The following is a 19,602-nucleotide window of genomic DNA, read 5'->3' as shown; positions in this document are numbered from 1 at the left end:
CTAAGGACGAATTAAATTAAGCTGGCTGTGTGGAAGTGAAGTCTTATGGCAAGGACATAAGAGATGACAGGCATGTGGAGGAATATAGATGTTGCAGGGATGGTAGTCGAACCAAGAAAGAAACGTCAAGCTTGGCCGAACACCGATCACGTGGAGAGAGATGAGAGAAGTAGAGGCAGAGGGATAGAAGAATAGGACTGAGGAAAGAAAACTCCGAATGACTCGTCCTTGTTTTTCTTGTTCCTTTTTTGTATTATCTAATTGTCTGGAAGTTTTGCGTTTTCGTCCCATTTTTTGTATTCCTTTATATATATATATATATATATATATATATATATATATGAATTGTACAGACAGACAGACAGACACACACACACACACACACACACACACACACACACACACACACACACACTGTTACTGTTACTATTTCTGAAGTTCCACTCAAGAAGTATTCGTCAATCTAAAGGTGATACCTGAAGATACTTGCTCAAGGTAGAACGCTTTAGAATCGAACCTATAACCAAGAGGTTGTGAAGCCAACTCCTTAATTATTTAACCATGCTTGCGCCTATATAGTATGTATATGCATATAAATTATTTATCCACACCACAGCTATGTATGTGCGTCTGTGAATGAAGGTTATTAATGTTATTATGCATTAATATGCCTATTGTTTCATGAATATCATTGGTTTGCTTAGCAACCTCATATTTATGTTAGCTCTTCAAGGAAGTATTTGTTCTTTTTGACATTCGTTATTTCTCCTTTTTTCTTTTTTCTTTTTTGCAGCCATTACCCCCCGAAGAGCAATGTGCTAATGGTATTGGCTATGTGGTTTATTGGCGTGTTAAAGGAAATCCAAATAGTAAATGGTCAAAGGTATATTAAACTCAATTTGTATTTAAATCCTAGTGTTTATTATTACTATTAATATTTATCGGTTATTATTTTAATAACCGAATACACTCCAGCGCAGAATAAGGAATCAATGATTTCTAACTTTGTTTGAGAACTGATGTCAACTCTGAATTAATAATAGGTAAAGTTTTTTTCTTAATAGGAGTTTCAACTGTTCCAGACGTATTCTCTGTTAATGAACAAAACTGTTACCTCATGAAAAATAACGCTTCTTCAGGTAAATAAAGATAAAAATCTAACAATTAGAACTTCTCAGTTATCTTTATTCACCTGAAACAGCTGTAGTGAACCGCAACCCATTTGTGTTCATATGTATATATAGACGCAGGAGTGGCTGTGTGGTAAGTTGCATGCTTACCAACCACATGGTCCCAATGCGTAGCACCTTGGGCAAGTGTCTTCTACTATAGCCTCGGGCTGACCAAAGCCTTGTGAATGGATTTGGTAGACGGAAACTGAAAGAATCCCGTTGTATATATATATGTGTGTGTGTGTGTGTGTGTGTGTGTGCATGTGTATGTTTGTGTGTCTGTGTTTCTTCCCTCAACATCGCTTGACAACCGATGCTGGTGTGTTTACGTCCCCGTAACTTAGCGGTTCGACAAAAGTGACGATAGAGTAAGTACTAGGCTTAGAAAGAATAAGTCCTGGGGTCAATTTGTTCGACTAATGACTAAATTTTTTCGACATGGCCGCAGTCAAATGACTGAAACAAATAAAATAGTATATATATATACGGAGTAAATAATTCACGGAAAAAATCAATTCACGAAAAAATAATATTTGCTAAGATATCCTTGACTCTGTTATTATCTAGTGTAACAATTTAAAAGTGAAAATAACAGAATCAGGTCCAAAAAAGCATTAAATAGCTGAAGGATTTAAATTAATCAAAGGGCATACTAAGTATGTCTACCTACTGGAAATAACAGTCAAAACTTTTATTTAAATCGCCATAATACACTGATAATAGCTACAGAAATCAACCGTCCGAGGTTGGTTTCTGTAGTTATCATCAGTGTTTTTAGGCGACTTAAATAAGAGTTTTGATTGTTATTTCCAGCAGGTAGACATACTTCGTATGTCCTGTGATAAATTTTATTCCTTCAGCTATTTAATGTTCTTTTGGGGCCTGCAATCGCCTATATTATTGATTCTTTTATTATCATTTTTAGATTGTTACACTAGATAATAACAGTGTCAATGATATCTTCACAAATTATTTTTTCGTGAATGATTTTTCTCGGGAATCATTTGCTCCGTATTGAAATTATTTTCACACTGGTGGCTGCCATGATTTCTGCACAAAACGAATCAGTTGCAGCGCAGACTTCAACACGATGGGTTGGGGCTCTCTATCATGGTAACGCCGCTGAAGAAGGTTAGGCTATTACGCCAGTCCAGAAACCGGTCCACGTTAGTCCATATATTTGAATGTATGCTGAGAGTTTGTCTTGGCCCGTTTGACTTCGGGTAGTTGATTTCTGTAGTTATTATCAGATCAATGTACTTTGGTGATTTTGATAAGAGTTTTGACTGTTATTTCCAGTAGGTAGACATACTTAGTATGTCCTTTGATCAATCTTGATATATATATATATATTCTCTTTTTCTTGTTTCAGTCATTTGTCAGCGGCCATGCTGGAGCACTGCCTTTAGTTGAACAAATCGAACCTAGGACTTATTATTTATAAGCCGAGTACTTATTCTATCGGTCTCTTTGGCCGAACCGCTATGTTATATATACACATATATATATATATATATATATATATATATATATATATATATAATTTCTTACAGTTCAGTAACTATCTTCCTTTGACCTATATATATATATATAAGCACATATATCTGTGAGCATAAAATGCATACAAAGATATATATAATAATAATATAAATACATGCGCCCTTTTAAAGCCTAGCAAGGTTCATGGACCCGGTTTTCCGGTTTCAATGGCGTATGTGTTCCCCATCTGGACGGGACGCCAGTCCATCGCAGCGTTACTCATTTTTGCCAGCTGAGTAGTCTGGAGCAACGTGAAATGAAGTCGCCCGGTCCAGGAATCGAAACCACAATCTTATGATCGTGATACTGACACCCTAACCACCAAGCCACGCGCCTCCACACAAATATATATATATACATGCATAAATACTCATATATTCATGAAAAATATAGATACATATATCCATATTTAAGCCTGTGTGCAAAGAGTAAAAGGCATATGATATATGCTCTATTAATATTATTTATCACTTGAGTTTTCTCCGTGATTTGTGTTCGTATTCTAGTTGAGATTGAGATTCAATTTACTGGCTCTTTACTTTAACAGACAGGACTCTCAACGATTCTGAAACAGTCAACAGCGGTTTCAGTTTTCACCAACATGGTAAGAATGCCTTGTAATACGATCTGCGATAGTTTTTAAGCAGCAGATATTAAACTAACGCAACAAACTTTTGTGCATCTTTTGAAAGGTGGGTTACCATCTTTGCTCTTTCTTTTCTCTCTTCACTGTCTGTGAATATTGTGTCACAATCCCATCGCAAGTCATTTCGCCCTGCAGTTGTCTATTTCCAATTATGCTACAACTATTTACAATTAATAATTTATATCAAATGTTTCCAGTTTTTCATCTGTTGTTGACAGAGAAAAAATGGTAAGCAAAAAAATGTCACCGAAAAATGTCGCAATCTTAGCAAAGAAAAGTCACAGGAAAAACATTGCATTTAACCTCAATATCCTAAATAATAGTTAAGTATAAAATAGTTAAGGCCACTTAGTAACTGACAGTATCGCATGGCTGATGGACATATTCTAAAAGACCCGCTAGTTATAAATATATAGAATATATAGAATGCACAAAACAGAACAAGAGGAGACACCTGACATTTCCCGTTGCTCTGCGATCATTTCGACATCTGACATGTGGCACCCAGTTGCACCTGTACAGGTAATGTCAATCTGATGGAGGGAGTGAGCTTATGTCTACACAAACATTTGATCACTATAAACAAATCATGTGTGTGGATGTTCGGTAAGAAATTTAATTCTTTATTAGCCACTACGGCCGACATAGAGGTCCAAAACCGGACAGACAAGAACAATTATGGGTCTACAACAGAGTGGAATGGACGGATGGAAGAACAATATGAAAAGAAATAACAAAACAAAAATTAGAAATGGCATAATAATGAGACAAGATGAAATGTTGGGTATGGAGACCCCACAAGCCACGACCCAGCACTGCTCCCGCACAGGAGACTACGGTAGTACGCTCAAGTTGGCCACATTCATGCTCAACGATAGCGCCACTTGCATCCATCTAGTCCTGAACACACGCGGCGGTAACATCTCTAACTTTATTTTTCTCTTGAGATGGTAAGAAAAATGATTTAATAAACCTTGGCCGTCTTAATTCCTTTCATTCTCGTCAACCACACGACCTCTTTCGCTATAGCCACCAAGCAGAGAAAAGTTGCCTGCCTTTCCCTGCTAAGGGAAGGAGGTGGGACAACTGTACTCCTCCCAGACGCAACGTAAGCCCATATATCCGAAATCAACAGACACTGTATGATAGCGTGCAGAACAGTTTCGTTGGTCTGTTCGTATCTCGGACATGTTCGTGTGTCTGCACATCTGTGTCTGAAGAGTTTATCGCGAACAGGCAGAGCTCCTCGGTAGCACTGCTAGGCCAGGAAATCTGGTAGTTATCCATGAGCCCACGCCCAAAGTCCTCCGGAACAGACTGGTGAATTGATCGTCATCGAAACCCAGAGTCTCCCCCAGGACATCGTCGCACTTACCAGCCACCAACCCTCTGTAAAAGGACGAGGTGGAGCCCCCACCGCTCACATTGCCCGTTCGGCAGAGAAGCGAGAGAGCCAGACAGCACTCAGCTTGCCAAGCACCCAGCCTAGGTCTACGTTTGATCCACACGTTCAGTTCATTAAATGAGTTGAACTGTGGGAAGACGAGCTTCACGAAGGGCGACCACACCTGTTCACCGTCTAGGTAGAGCTGGAGATGTCTTAGCCTTAGTGCATGTCTGCACATTTTCAGCCAAGGCATGCCTAGCGATAGTTGACAGCAAATAGCATGTCTGAGCAGTGGACCTCTATCTCTCCACAAAAAGCGTAAAAGCAGGCGCTCTAGCTTGACGAGACACGAATCTGGGCAAGGCACGACGGATGTGATGAATACATTCGCTACCTCCACCCTTCCTTTCAGGGCCAGCTTCCTCTCGGCCTATTTCTGGGTGAGACTGGCCATCCTGCTTGTAACCTCACCCCAGTTTGTCTCTATTTGGAGATCTGAACCGAACCAGACTCCAAGCAATTTCACCGGGCCATCTGTCCAACGTCCTACGATGTTGTTGGGTGGCACCGACTTGCCACTCCAAGTGCCGAGCTGCAGGCCGACCAACTTATCACGGTTTATTTTTGCCTCTGGTACTTCTTCGTACTACCCAATGGCATCACCTACTAGATGCAGGTGTCAGTCAGAGGATACAATGATGGTGATGTCGTCCGCACACCCTGTTACTGTTCTCTCGCACCCTGGATGACGCGGGACACCCCTCAAGGCCTCTAATTTCTGCAGTAATGGCTTAAGGGCCAGAACTTACAGAAGGGAGGATAGGGGACATCCTTGTTAGACCGAACGTACGATGCTTAACGGCTTTGAAAGATGACCGTTCATCCGAACTACCGATTTAATGTTTCCGCATAAGGCGGTGATCCAACCCCGGAAGTCCGGGCCAAACCCGGCCGCTTCGAAGACTGCCGCCAGATAGCCATGGTCAACTTTGTCGAATGATTTAGACTGATCTAAATGTATCAGTGTCCCTCCTATGCTAGGAGTATTAACCACCCTGTCTACAGTGTAGCGTGTGAGGTGGAGGTTGTCGTGGATTGTTCTGTATGGAATGGCGCATGTTTGCGCCTTCCCAACCAGTTTGTCGACGACAAGCGCCAACCTCTTGCCTAGCACCTTGGCCAAAATCTTCAGCTCTGCAATAATCAGAGTGATGGGCCTAAAGTTATCTATAACGTCATCTTCGTTTGGGTTTTCTCTTAGCAGCACCACGGTCCTCCGGCTCACAGAGCTAGGAATGCTCCTATTCTGTTGCCAGTTGGCGTAGATATTTGCCAGTAGGTTCCCGAATAAGTCTGGGATATTATAATAGAACTTGAAGGGAAGACCATCTAGACCCAACGACTTGCCCCCAACGCAGCCCGATAGGGCCTCTTCCACCTCCAAAGCTGTAATCGGCCCTTCACAATACTCCACCTCCTCTCGTCTGAAAGTCGCAGCAGACGAGAATTCCATCCGAGAAGTCCATCTCGCAATCCCACCGCTCGTCCCGAACAGCTGAGCGAAGTGCTGGTGAATGACCTTACACATTTTGTTGGGTTCGTAAACCGTGCATCCATTTTGGTCGACCAAAGACCGTATGGCGGCTTTATTGCCACGTTGGGTCTCTACTACGCGGGCCCATCTCGCAGCATTGATTCCCTCTTGTCTCATAGCACATAACTTAGCTCTGACAAGGCAACCTTCGAGATTGGCATTGAGGTGTTGGTCTAGGGCCAATCACGCGGACAGTACGTTAGAAGCATTTCCGGATTTTAGTGCCTCTTCTAGTGTGCTAACTAAGTCCCTTTCCATTCTATCTTTTTCTAATGCTAAAAATTTGCTGTATCTACATGACTCAAATTTGATGGCTATTTTTAGGGCATACTACCAGTTGTTATTGATAATGCCTCCTGTTAACGCCCTTTTCACTAATACTCTAATCCGGTTACTGTAGGCTTTGCACGCCAGGAGTGATGTGTTTAGCTTCCAGTATGTATATGAGTAACTGGTATGTGGATCGAGGAGCAAAGATCGTCCGTGCCTACGATACAATTATGTACAAAAGTGTTACATGAAAGCTGCCAACATCATCTCCGCCATGTGGAAAAGACTTTGACAATATGACGCTATGAAAACAGCATGAATCACGGGATTTAAAAAGTAGAGAACAAAATCTATCAAAAGAAAGTTGTCTTCTCGTAGAAAGTGACATGCAGCATTTACGCAAATAAATTCTAATATTTGGCACCTTTAAAGCGGTGAGCTGGCAAAATCTTTAGCACGCTGGGCAAAATGCTTAGCAGCAAGTCACCCGTCATTCCGTTCTGAGTTCAAATGCCGTCGAGATCGACTTTTCCTTTCATCCTTTAGGGGTTGATAAAATATGTACTAGTTGAGTACTGGGGTCGATGTAATCGACTTAACCCTTTGCCCGAAGTTGCCGGCTTTCTGCCAAAATTTGAAACTAATATTCGGCATCTTTTCTTTAATTCTCCTCTACCATAGACGCTCTCCATTCTCTGCAAGACTGGCGGCTGCCTCCACTTAGAAGATTTGTACGTTATGGAAGCACACCTTATACACAAGTATCGACATATGTAAAACCATCCTATTTTACTTAAAGTATAAATCTATGAAACAAAAACACTACATTTGTCATTTAGTGAAGTTTTTCGATTACTTTTTCTTGTGACTTACTTTTCTTCAATTCAGAAAATATACCTGAAGTATATTCCCTCACACCTAAATTCAAACTGAAAACGTAGTAAGTCTGATAGAATACCTCGCAATAAGTATTCCTGATATTTCGAATACATTTAATACATGCGCTTCAAGTGGTTACGTAACAACTTGGTTCTATTCTCCTGAATATATATATAAAAGACAGGATTTTTAAAAAATTATATAAAACCGTAGAAAAAATACCATCGAAAGAAAGCGAGAAAGATAAAAAGATATGCGAAACTACAGTGGAACAAATATCAAATGAAGAGGAAGATCAATAAAAAGATCAATATAAAAGTAAATAAATGTATGGCCAGCTAAACACTCAGGCAATAAATAAACTTTAACCATAAAGAAAAAGAAAATGACAATAAATTGAATTAAACTTCCAAAGAAAAACAATCCATACTAAAGCAAGATATGAAATATGATTCCTTGCTGAGAAAATTTTGAAGAACTACCTTCCTTTTCTCATTTGGCTGTAACAAGTTAGATTTGAAAAATTATCCGTATTAAGTCAATTTTTTTCTATTAACTTGTCGAATAATAAATTAACCTGGAAATAAACTCATTTACGATTTGGATGTACAAGAGAATAAGTCGTGAGAGTTCTAATATCAATTAATTCCAAAAGACAAAGTATTAATGATACTATTAATGTCATTGACAATAATAATGTTAATATCAATATTAATACAATCGCAACTTTCATTGAAAATTACAACCATGGGACTTACTGCCTATTTGCAACAAGCAAGCGGCTGGTAGTTAAATCTGGTTCGGAAATATAAAGATACTAAAACGCTGCACCCAGTGACGAAAATGCGATAATATAACTCCAGGAAATGCAGCTAGATGAACCAGTACCCGAACCAAATCTGACTCCATTTGAAAAGGCAAACCAAAAATAAAGATTATAGCCAAACAAACCATCTTCCGATACACTAAGGAGAAATAGAAGCAAAAATTACTGCCTAGCAAATACCCGATTAGGAATAGAAGCCCTGATATAGACCAAATTCTTACTCATCAGTGGCTGGAATGTTCTGGTCTCATGACAGATAATAAGGGTATACTGTTTTTGCTCAGGATAAATGCCTTCCAACTATAGATTACCAGTGTAATATTCTGAAACATGAAAGCAGCCCATTGTACGACAAATACGAAGAACATCCAAGACAATTGACCATATAATCTCTGGATGCATCCGACTGGTGTCAACAGAGTATTTGCAAATACTTAATGGAGCCGTTCAGTACACACACAAGTCAACATGCTGGACATACGACCTTCCTTACAAAGAGAATGGTGGGAACATATACAATCACAAGTTGTGCCCAGAATGCTTATAGAATTTCAATGTACAAACCGATCGGGAAACTCAGCCAACCGACCAGAAAATGTAAAAAATCATGTTGAAAAGACGTATCTTTTAATAGGTATTGCCTCCCCAGCAGACAAAAAGCACATCTCTGAATACGTTTAAAAAGCTAAGCAAATATAATGACTTCGAGATAGAAATCTGATGTATGTGACATCTCAAAGCAACATTTCCTACTATTATTGGAACACTTAGAATGATATCAAAAGGCGTAAACGAATACGTAGAGAAAATACCTAATACCAATATCACTAGTCAAAGAATTTGGCCATATTGATATCTAATTTCTGGTGTACTAGCCCATGTAAGAATTCCAGATTGTTAATCATAGTGCAGTATCAACCTAGATACAAATATTTATAAATAGACATAGTCTTACACACGCATTTGTTTGTATTTGGTTGAATACTACAGGCAGAGGGAGCAGAGAGAAAAGAAGAGAAAACAACAAGGAATTCTATATTGATATTATACTGAACATGAAAGTAAATAAGCCAATAAAATCAAATAAGTCATAATAAAATTTCAAAAATTGAAAATTAAAGTGAGAAGAGGTCTAAAGTATTACATATAATCTTCTATTCAAAGTTATAGATTGGATTCATTGGGCAATGACTGAATGTATAAGTCCAAAAATAACAGTAGAAAGTGATCATGTAAGTAGGACCATACAAAAATAACAGTTAGAAGATGATCATGTAAGTAGGACTATACCAGGGATATTAGCCACAGGGTTTACAAAGATATAATGAACATTAGTGGAGGTATCGAGAATACAGTATTCGGCAGTTTTTGAGTAATATGTGAAGTAGTCATGTCGATGTTTCAGTTTGGTAAATAATAGAGTTTATATGCCAATACAAGACATTGTTTTACTATGAAGTAGGTATTCCAGAAAAATATAAGATAGGTAATTACATATTAGTCGAGTATGGACGTAATTTCGGATGTTAGTAGTTGATAGGATAAGAGAAGAAAAAAAACATAGAAGACAGTATTTTAGTTGAGAGACCAGGGAAAGACGTAGAAGGAAATGGGAGGAAAGAAGTATCTCTAATGAAATGCTAATCACTTTTATTAAAGTAATGCTGAAACGTTAATTTTTATTCATGCTTAACATTTACAATTAATTCGTTGCATTTAAGAAATAAATACTCACCATTAGCTTCAAAATATCCAGGGTGAACTTAAACACACTTTGCAGCCTCTCCAGGTCCTTCTCTGGATTTTTTTCCGGAATAGGCTGTTCCTGGAAGTAAAGTTTTCTTGCTTCTTTAATTTCTCTTTTCCAATCGAAAATACCCACCGCGTTTCTCTCCGTCATACGTTGCCAAACATTACGTTGAAATCGTCCATCACGACGGTACAAATAGATTTGTGAACTAGCACTTTTTTTAGATCTTGATAGAACTCTTCCACTTTATCATCCTTGCTGTTATAGAGATAGCATAAGTGGGGATGATCCTGAGAAGCGAACATTTATCACCTCGACGCATGATGAAGAAAAATTGCAAGATACGAATTTCCACGCCCATTCTTTGCTTACGATGAAACTTACGCTACCTCTTGCTCTGGCAGCCTCTACCTTTCCCAGTCTCATAACACTTCCGTCTATATATTTTGCATTTGGTCCTTCCCTATCACATTTCTTGATGAGTCCTATCTCGTTACATTTGATCTTAACTGTCACATCTCTGGAAAGTGCGTCAGGTAAGGAAATTCCACCTCTCCAAAACTCAATACCAAACTACTTCAAATGGTCATCAGAGACATTGACCGGCGAATCGGAGGTTTATTAGTATTAACATCAACGGCGACTTACTAATACATTTCTGATTCGCAGACAACATCGCAAAAACCTCAGACATGTTGTTAATCAAGCTGACTAGCTAAATACCCTGCAAAAGGTGTCAAAATAAATCAAATGAAAACAGAATATATGCAGTCCGAAAAGATAGCATAAGGCTGAATAGTGGTGAAAAGGGATGAAACTGGGGAGGCGAGGGAGTACATTTACTCGGGATGGGCAGTAAATATACGCTAAAATCTCGCGCCGCATAAAAGCAGGGCAGGAGGTATTTTCCTCGACTAAAGATGTGCTCAAACCATTGTGCACCAACATCTTTAATGGCACCGTCCTACCTGCGCTTCTATAGAAGTGAGACATGGACTACTACGAAAGAAAAAAAATCGATCGACCACCACACAAAGGGCCAAGAAAAAATACATGCTTGGAACATCGTTTCAAATTCGAAATGAAATAATTCGAGAACAGAGTGAATGATGTAATCATGGGATACCGAATGGACAAGACGCAAGAACAAATAAGAAGTGGAACCGTGCAGTTGTTAATTGGTATCCAAGAGATGGGAAGAACCACTCAGAAGACCTCCAAGGTGATGAAATTTAAAAATTACATAATCAAAACATTCAGTCACAAATGCAAAAGACGGACACAATATGAAGCACATTGTTATCAGCGATGTGTAAGGACATCTTATAGTTTGGTCAATTGTCCTTACACAATATCATCGAGATTATATTGATATTACAGTTTCAATAGAATTATGGAGAATTTTTTTTTAATTTCGTAAAATTAAAAAATTCGTGTGTTGTCATTTCTTCCCCTAAATTTCACATATATACGTGTGAGTCTGTGCGCGCATGCGCGTGCTTGCTTACTCATGTACATTTCCTTACTATACAGCAATAACACTTCACTAATTTTTCAAAATTTATATCAAAGCAGAACTTTTTATATAGTGATTAACTAACAACGAATAACTTTTACTTAAAAAATATTCAAGATCCAACTGAATTACTAGAATCATTTTCACTGTATGGTATGATGCACATCATGGCTTTTTACGTACAGTCCTTTCACATCGATGATCAACATAAAATTAGCAGCCAATTTTCATTTGTAAAAAGATATCAACACACTAGTTTGCGAGAGCATGTCCGAACTGAAACAGCTACCCAATGAGAGAATGTATGAGGATATCTGTGACTGTGCGTGTGTTCAGTCCCACAGTGTGGCACCTTAGGCAAGTGTCTTCTACTATAACCTCGGACCAACCAAAGCCTTGCGAGTAGATTTGATAGATGAAAACTGAAAGAAGCCCGTCGTATATTTATCTATCTATCTGTGTGTATTTGTGCATGGTGTGTGTGTGTATGTGTGTGTGCGTCTTTGTGTCTATGTTCCCACCACTGCTTGACTACCGGTGTTGGTGTGTTTGCGTCTCCGTAACTAAGCGTTCCGAAAAAGAGACAGGTAGAATAAGTACCAATCTTTAAAAAATTAAGTACTGGGGTCGATTCGTTCGACTAAAATTCTTCAATGCGATGCTCCAGTATGACCGCTGTCTAATGACTGTAACGAGTAAAAGTTAAAAGATATAGAAATGCCGACCCAAGAGGAGAGTTATTTCTGCATAATATATGTTGAATGAAAATTATGATATTGCAAGATATTCTTAACCAAAACATCAACATTTCTATTTCAGCATGTAATGACAGGACAAGCAAGTGAATATTACGCTTTGTCTGGGCTTAATTATTACACACTCTACGAAGTCAAAGTGCAAGCGTTTAATAACGAAGGCTTGGGTCCTAATTCCACTATATCGAGTATTTACTCAGCCGAAGACTGTAAGTTTCAAAACATTTATACAATATTCTTTCCTATGCCCGCTAGATAATCATAATGTTGTTGAGACTAAATTGTTTTTAAGCTACTGCTAGTCATGTAACATTAATTAATTACATGAATATATTATCTTTCAGTGCCTCGCGCTGTTCCCATCGATGTTTTTGCTGACACTTATAACGCAACAGCTATCATAGTCACATGGACACCACCTGTAAATGATCGCCCAACTATGAGAGGGAAAATATTAGGATATCAGGTAACTAATTGAGGAATATTATCCGTATTTTGAAGTTTTTAGTATTTCTTTCAGAAAGCAGTCTCAAGCATACACCATTGTTAACCTTAGCAATACTATAAGGAACGACTTTAGATTTCATTTTTTTTTTTTCAAGGATTGATAAAATATGTACCAATGAAGTAGCTATACAATCCTCCAAAATGTGACCTTGTATCCATATTAGAAACGATTATCTTTCCTTAATTTTAAAAGACAAAAATGCTCTATACAATTTCTCTGATATAAAAGAGTAATCAATTTTCAATAAAGGCTATGAAATTCTACATACTTTTAGTATAATTGTAATAAATATATTGGTTAAGAAGTAAATAGCTGACAACATTTTTAAACATTTAGTATTCTTACTGATAATATATTTTTAATAAAAAGTCGGTGAGCAGGCAGAATCGTTAGCGCGCCGGGCAAAAAAAGGTTTAATAGAATTTTGTCCGTCTTCACATTTTAAGTTCAAATTCCGCTGAGGTTGACTTTCGTCTTTTCGGGGTCGATAATATAAGTACTACATGAATACTAGGTCGATGTAATCGACTCACCTCTTCCCCCAAATCGTTGGCTGTGCTCCATGATTTGAAATCAATATACTTTCACTAGAAATATAGTTAACATTTTAATAGAATAAAGAATATACTTTAAATTAGATTATAACCACATGATGCCGCATTTTTAAAACGTATACATAATTCCCGAAAGGAAACCCTAAAATTTATCTTTTACTGTATCTATGTCTTGTGAATTGTTTTCAAACAGATAAATTGGGAAAACAATGATGTTGAAGATCCTATACGTTACTCGCAATCATTCTATGGTGAAATCAGTGAAGCAATCATAATTGGGCTCTTTCCAAATGGATACTATTGGGTAACAGTTCAGGTGTTTAACACTGCTGGTCTTGGTCCTCTCAGTGAAAAATATCTTGGTTCAACAGGAATGGATGGTAAATTTGAAAATCTTGCTATTATTTTCTTCAACTTTCAGAGAAAAATGATAAATATCGAATTATTCAGATATATTTTGTTCTTTCTTTTTCCACATTACTTCTTCATATGCTAACTGGATCTCCAGATTTAAAAAGTGATTAGCGATGCTGAACAACAGGTAGAAGTATAACGGTTGGTTTTCTTGAATTTTGGAAAGAAAAATTTTAGTCATATATGCAACTGAAAATTCATTTTAATTTTTGTTTTTCATATTTTTCTTTTCATTTTTATTAACATGCAGCGCCCTTAAATTTCCCTACTGAAGTCACCATTTATTCAAAAGACAGTTCAAGTGTTGCAGTAAAATTCCGTGGAATAGGATTTGGTATTGCCGAAAGTCCTGTTACAGGTTATAAGGTAAAATTCTTTGAACACTGAAAATGTTTGGTACATTATTAGTTTTTTTACTACATCGTTTACTGAATATAATTTTTACTAAAGACTCGTGTGGTTGTGTGGGTAACAAGCTTGCTTCCCCATCATACGGTCTTAAGTTCAGTCGCAATGCGTGGTACTGCGGCACTCGGCACTCTTGTGAGTGGATTTGATAGACAGAAACTGAAAGAAGCCTGTCAGTGTATGTTTGTTTGTTTGTGTGTGTGTGTGTGCCTTTGTATTTGTGTCATATTTGTCTCCCACCATTGCTTGACAGCTGGTGTTCGTTTGTTTACGTAACGATTCGGCAAAAGAGATTCATGAAAGAAGTTCTAGACTTTAAAAATGTAAGTACTGGGTTCGATTTGTTCGACTAAAACCATGAAAGCGATGCCCCTGCAAAGCTACAGCCCACACCAAATAGAATTTCCCAAATATGCTTTTGGATTGTAGCTAGAGATAAATAAATACGAATTTGAAGGAATTGACAAATGCACTTTCTTAAGAGGCTTCAGATACATGATAAAATAACAGTTATTGTATTCAAGACTTAAATGTCAAATACAGTTATTTAAGCACAATACAGTATGAATTGCTGAATCTTGAACTGTGTACACAATCATTCATTGTGTGTTTCACCACGCACTTAACTTTCAATTTGCCATCGATACGTGCTGCACGAACATTTGATCACTATAAACAATTCATTTGTGCAAGTCGTTCGGCAAAAAGCAGAACGTTCATACGTTGTCTTCGATGGGAAAGTCTATTATTATTATTATTATTATTATTATTATTATTATTATTATTAATTTATGTTTGACTTTTGTTTTGCGTTTGTACAAGTTGGATCCAAGTCTCACCCAGAGACCTCAGGAGACAACAAGTTAGAAGTTCATGTAGGTGTTATGCCTAGGGTACCATACATTTGGATTTGTACAGTTTTGTTCTAGTGAATGTTTAAGAAACCATAAGAAAATAATGTGTTTGTTTTAAAATTTGAGATCACACAGACAGTATTTTACGTAGGATATGCGCAGTTCCCATGAGCACTATCTTTTGAACTTCAGCCATTTTGGGGTTTCCTGGTATCTGAGCTAGGTAGTAATCAGCCCGTTTCGCTGTCATTCCCAGGGCACTTATGACAATAGGTATTGTTTTCGTCTTCAGATTCCACATTTTGCTAATTTCTATTTCAAGATCTTTATATTTGCTCAGTTTTTGGTAGGTCTTGACAGATACGTTTATATCAATTGGGACAGTCATATCAATGAGGAGGCATGATTTTTGTCTGAAGTCTTTCAGTATGATGTCTGGCCTATTTGCGTCTATCTTTCTGTCAGTTTGAATAGTGAAGTTCTAGAGGAGTGCAATGTGATCATTTTCAAGTACTGGGGGTGGTTTGTGTTCCCACCAGTTTTTATCATGGGGCAAGTCCAGGTTTTTGCATATTACCCAGTGAATATATTGTGCAGCTCTATCATGCCTGTTGAGATACTCTGTAGGAGCAAGCAGACTGCACATGGAGACAACATGATCGATGGTCTCATTTTGTTGTTGGCATATACGACATAATGGGGAGCTGCCGTTCTTTAATATGTTGGCCTGGTAGTTCTTTGTAGGTAGGCATTGATCTTGGGCTGCTATGATAAACCCCTCTGTTTCTGATTTCAAGCCAGAGGTCATTAACCATTGGTGGGTAAGGGCTTTGTTAATATCTGCATTATTCGCTCTCTTTGGGTATTTGCCATTGAGAGGTTTTCCATGCCATTTTTCAGTCATAATATCTGAGGCAGCAATTTTAGCACGGGTTTTCAAGCGCTTAGCTTTTTCTGCAGGTGTTTCTAGTTCGTCTAATTCTTGAATTTGTTGCAATTGGAATTCACTTAGATATTCCTTTGCCTGTTTTGTTACTGAGTAAGATGCTTTCTTGCTTTCATGTTTTAAGACAAGTTTTAGCATCCAGTCCTCAGAGTTTTTCAGATAGGTGTCTAGGCCAATTGTGGCTACCTTCATTGATAATGCCAGCAGTAGAAGTCCTCGGCCTCCCTCTTTTCTTGGCAGATAAAGACGTTCTATATCTGCCTTAGGGTGGTGCATTCTATGCATTGTCAACAGTTTTCGTATTTTTCTGTAAACATTACATATTTCAGTAATTGACCAGTTAACGATATTGAAACTGTAAGTCACGACTGGTATGGCTAGAGCATTGATCGCTTCGATCCTGTTTCTCGCGTTCAGCTCTGTCTTCAGTATTGCTCTCACCCTGCGATAACATTCTCTTCTGATCCTTTCCCTCATCACTGAGTGCTTGATATTGTCCCCTTCAATTACCCCTAGGTATTTGTAGCTCTCCGCTGGTTCTAACTCTTTTATGACATTTTGCTGGTCAAGGTTCACATTAGATGTATTTGTCATTTTTCCTTTGATAAAGGTAGCTTTTGCACATTTATCAAGGCCAAATTGCATCCTGATGTCATCACTGAATTGTTTAACAATCGCTAGTAGGCCTTTGAGCTGTTGGTCATTTTTTGCAAAGAGCTTTAAATCATCCATGTAAATGTGATGATTTATATTTTTATCAAATATTTTATAACTATACTGTGCATCATTGAGCAATTTTGAGAGCGGTATTAGGGCTAGACAGAAGAGGAGTGGTGATAGTGAGTCACCCTGGAAAATGCCACATGAAATTCTTACATCTCCAGCATTTAGAGATTCATTGTCATTGTTCAACATCAGTGTGGTTCTCCATGATCTCATACTTACAGATAAAAAGTTTCGCAGAGTAGGAGCTATTTTATACATTTCCAGACATTTCCTAATCCAGCTATGTGGTAGGCTATCAAAGGCCTTTTTATAGTCTATCCAGGCAATTGACAAGTTTTTGTGTCGCTTGTGACAATCTTCTAAGATCATCTTATTGATGAGTAGCTGATCTTTACAACCATAAGATCCACGTTTACATCCCTTTTGCTCATTAGGGAATATGCTACTTTCTATTAAAAAACTATAGGTGTACTCGGTTAGGACAGATGTTAGCGTCTTATACATTGTTGTTAAGCAGGTTATGGGGCGATAATTTTTTGGTTCGTTTGTTTCCTCATTTTTTGGAAGCAGGAATGTTAAACCATTAACTAGCCAAGAAGGCATCAAACTAGGATTTTGCAAAACATCGTTGTAAAGTTTTGTTAGCAGTTCATGGCTTTCTGGGAAGGCATTCAACCAGAAGTTAGGAATTTTATCCTTTCCTGGAGACTTCCATTTGCTTGACCTCCTGAGAGCAGATCTTATATCTTCTACCTTGACCCCCTCCCACTTTTGCTCCTCTAAGGAGTCTAGGTCTGTAGATATTCTATCAATCCAAGGGGCCTTTTCATTGTGTGTTTTATCTTCTGCCCAGATTTTATTCCAAAATTCTTGCACTTCTTCTTTTGATGGGACAGACTTTATTGTTACTGGTGTTTTCCCTATCTTCCTGTAGAAATTTTTGGGGTTATTTTTGAACATGTTATTATCTCGGAAGAATCTAACACGCTTTTCATACCTTGCTATGCGGGCAGCTTTAGCACATACCTTTTGCTTGATGGTTTCTATGGTGGCATCAATGTCAACTATGGTTTTCATATTATATTTTTTCTTTAGTTTTTGGGTCTTTGTAGGTTTGATACTCTTGTCAAATTTAAGGTTTTTCAAACATTCTATGTCAGATCTAAACAGCTTAATTTGGTGTTGAATGCGTTCTTGCCAAGAAGGCTTTTTGTGGGAGTGTTGTCTTTTTCTAATCTTTTCACCACATAGAATCGTTGAGATTCTTGCGGATGCATAGTACAGGTGGTTGAGATCTGTAATATCAACATCATTAGCTGAAATTATATCCTTAAGTGCAAGGCGGATTTTACCAATTATTTTCAGGTTTTGGTTAGAATTGCGAATTTTGGGGAGAGTGTCGCGTTCATTCATACTAGTTTCTTTAATTTTCAGCCATTCAATCATGATTTGATTTTTTAGATCATGTTGTTCTGTTGCGTCGATTTCTGTATGACTTTCTTCATCTATTTGATTTTCACCTGCCTTAGTGTTTATGGTTGGTTCAGAGAGTATTTCACTTTCAGTTACCTTAACTCTTTCAATCATTACTGTATTTTCATCAGCCTTGGGCTGGTTTATAATTATTTCCTCTGTAGTATCTTCCTTAGTTGCAGTTTCATTCTTTTTATCCCTTACTGCTCGTTTAATTTGGTCAATCTCTACTTCAGTTAGTAAATTTTTTTTCATAATGTTTCTTCTGACGTTGGCAAGTTTGTTACTGTCTATGTAGGGTCTTACTTCAAGGTGTTTCTGTCTCCAGTTTAAGTAGGTTTGTACATTATTAGATTTATCTGTAGGAAAATATATGGCATGGTAGAAGGCTGTAAGAACTTCTTTATTATCTTCCCTAGACCATTTTTCATTCTTTTTCTTTTGGTTATTTGATGACGAGCATGGATGGCCATCTGTTGGAATATTCCGGTTGTGGGGTACTTCCAGCTCCTGTGTGTCGGAAAGATTTGAACCAGTAGCAGATTTCTCGACTCGGATCTGGTTCATTATCCGAGTAAGTGGTCCTTTATAATGCGGTCTATGACCATTCCGGTTTGTATTTTGCTTTATTAACAGTGAGGCATAACAAGCTTCGACGTTGACGCTAGGGGACGGATCTGTCTGTTTAGGGTAAATTTTTTGAGACAACACCGTCTCCGAGCTCTCGTGACGTAGCTTCTTAAGGCTAGCAGATCTATTTCGAGTAAGTGGCCCTTTGTGATTCGGTCGACGACCAATCTGGTTTGTGATCTGCTTTGTTATCATTGAGGCATGACGAGCTTTGGCGTTGACATTAGGGGACGGATTTGTCTGTTTAGGGTCAGTTTTTTGAGACAACACCGTCACCGAGTTCTCAGCATGTAAACATTGCTCGTAGCGTAGTTTTTTAAGGCTAGCAGATCGGTATTCATCTGTATTTTTTTGTTGATAGATTTATCTCCGGGCATAGTGTGTCCTGTGATTTTCACGTAGTTGTGTAAACATTAAGATGCATGTGTAGTTCTATGGATAGGATATCAAAACGTATATATCATTGTGTACACGTTCGAGTGTATGCGTAATTATTCAATATATGTACTTACTATTTTGTTCCATTTCTTTTTTATATAGTTTGTAAACTTTCCGGTGTTGGTTTTGCGTGTGTGATCGCACGTGTTTCAATGAGACATCGTGCATAGGAGGACCTGTGCTTTGTATTATTATTATTATTATTATTATTATTATTATATATATATACAAAATATGGAGGTTCAGTTCAGGTGATCTAAACGATTATGTACGCTAGGTAAGTGCTGTACCGGATTGCTAGGGCTCCGAGGTTATAG

General features: G+C 37.9%; 2 protein-coding genes across 3 annotated transcripts in view; one reads left to right on the top strand and one right to left on the bottom strand.

Moving 5' to 3' along the window:
• LOC106871424 (poly(rC)-binding protein 3) overlaps positions 1 to 19,602 on the bottom strand; it is a 488,151-nt gene that overhangs the window by 28,997 nt on the left and 439,552 nt on the right. The gene's annotated exons all lie outside the window — the stretch shown is intronic.
• LOC106871423 (contactin) overlaps positions 1 to 19,602 on the top strand; it is a 196,301-nt gene that overhangs the window by 164,380 nt on the left and 12,319 nt on the right. For both annotated transcript variants that reach the window (XM_089364183.1, XM_089364184.1), the window contains 5 exons: positions 794 to 883; positions 12,399 to 12,543; positions 12,679 to 12,800; positions 13,590 to 13,776; positions 14,061 to 14,176. In XM_089364183.1, coding sequence (XP_089220309.1) covers positions 794 to 883; positions 12,399 to 12,543; positions 12,679 to 12,800; positions 13,590 to 13,776; positions 14,061 to 14,176 — 660 coding nt within the window. The remainder of the gene's footprint in view (positions 1 to 793; positions 884 to 12,398; positions 12,544 to 12,678; positions 12,801 to 13,589; positions 13,777 to 14,060; positions 14,177 to 19,602) is intronic.

The sequence above is a fragment of the Octopus bimaculoides genome, chromosome 16 (assembly GCF_046866305.1).
Source record: "Octopus bimaculoides isolate indiv1 chromosome 16, ASM4686630v1, whole genome shotgun sequence".
NCBI classification, from domain to species: Eukaryota; Metazoa; Mollusca; class Cephalopoda; order Octopoda; family Octopodidae; genus Octopus; species Octopus bimaculoides.
The sequence above is the reverse complement of the archived record's forward strand: the minus strand, read 5'-3'. Positions and strand labels throughout refer to the sequence as shown.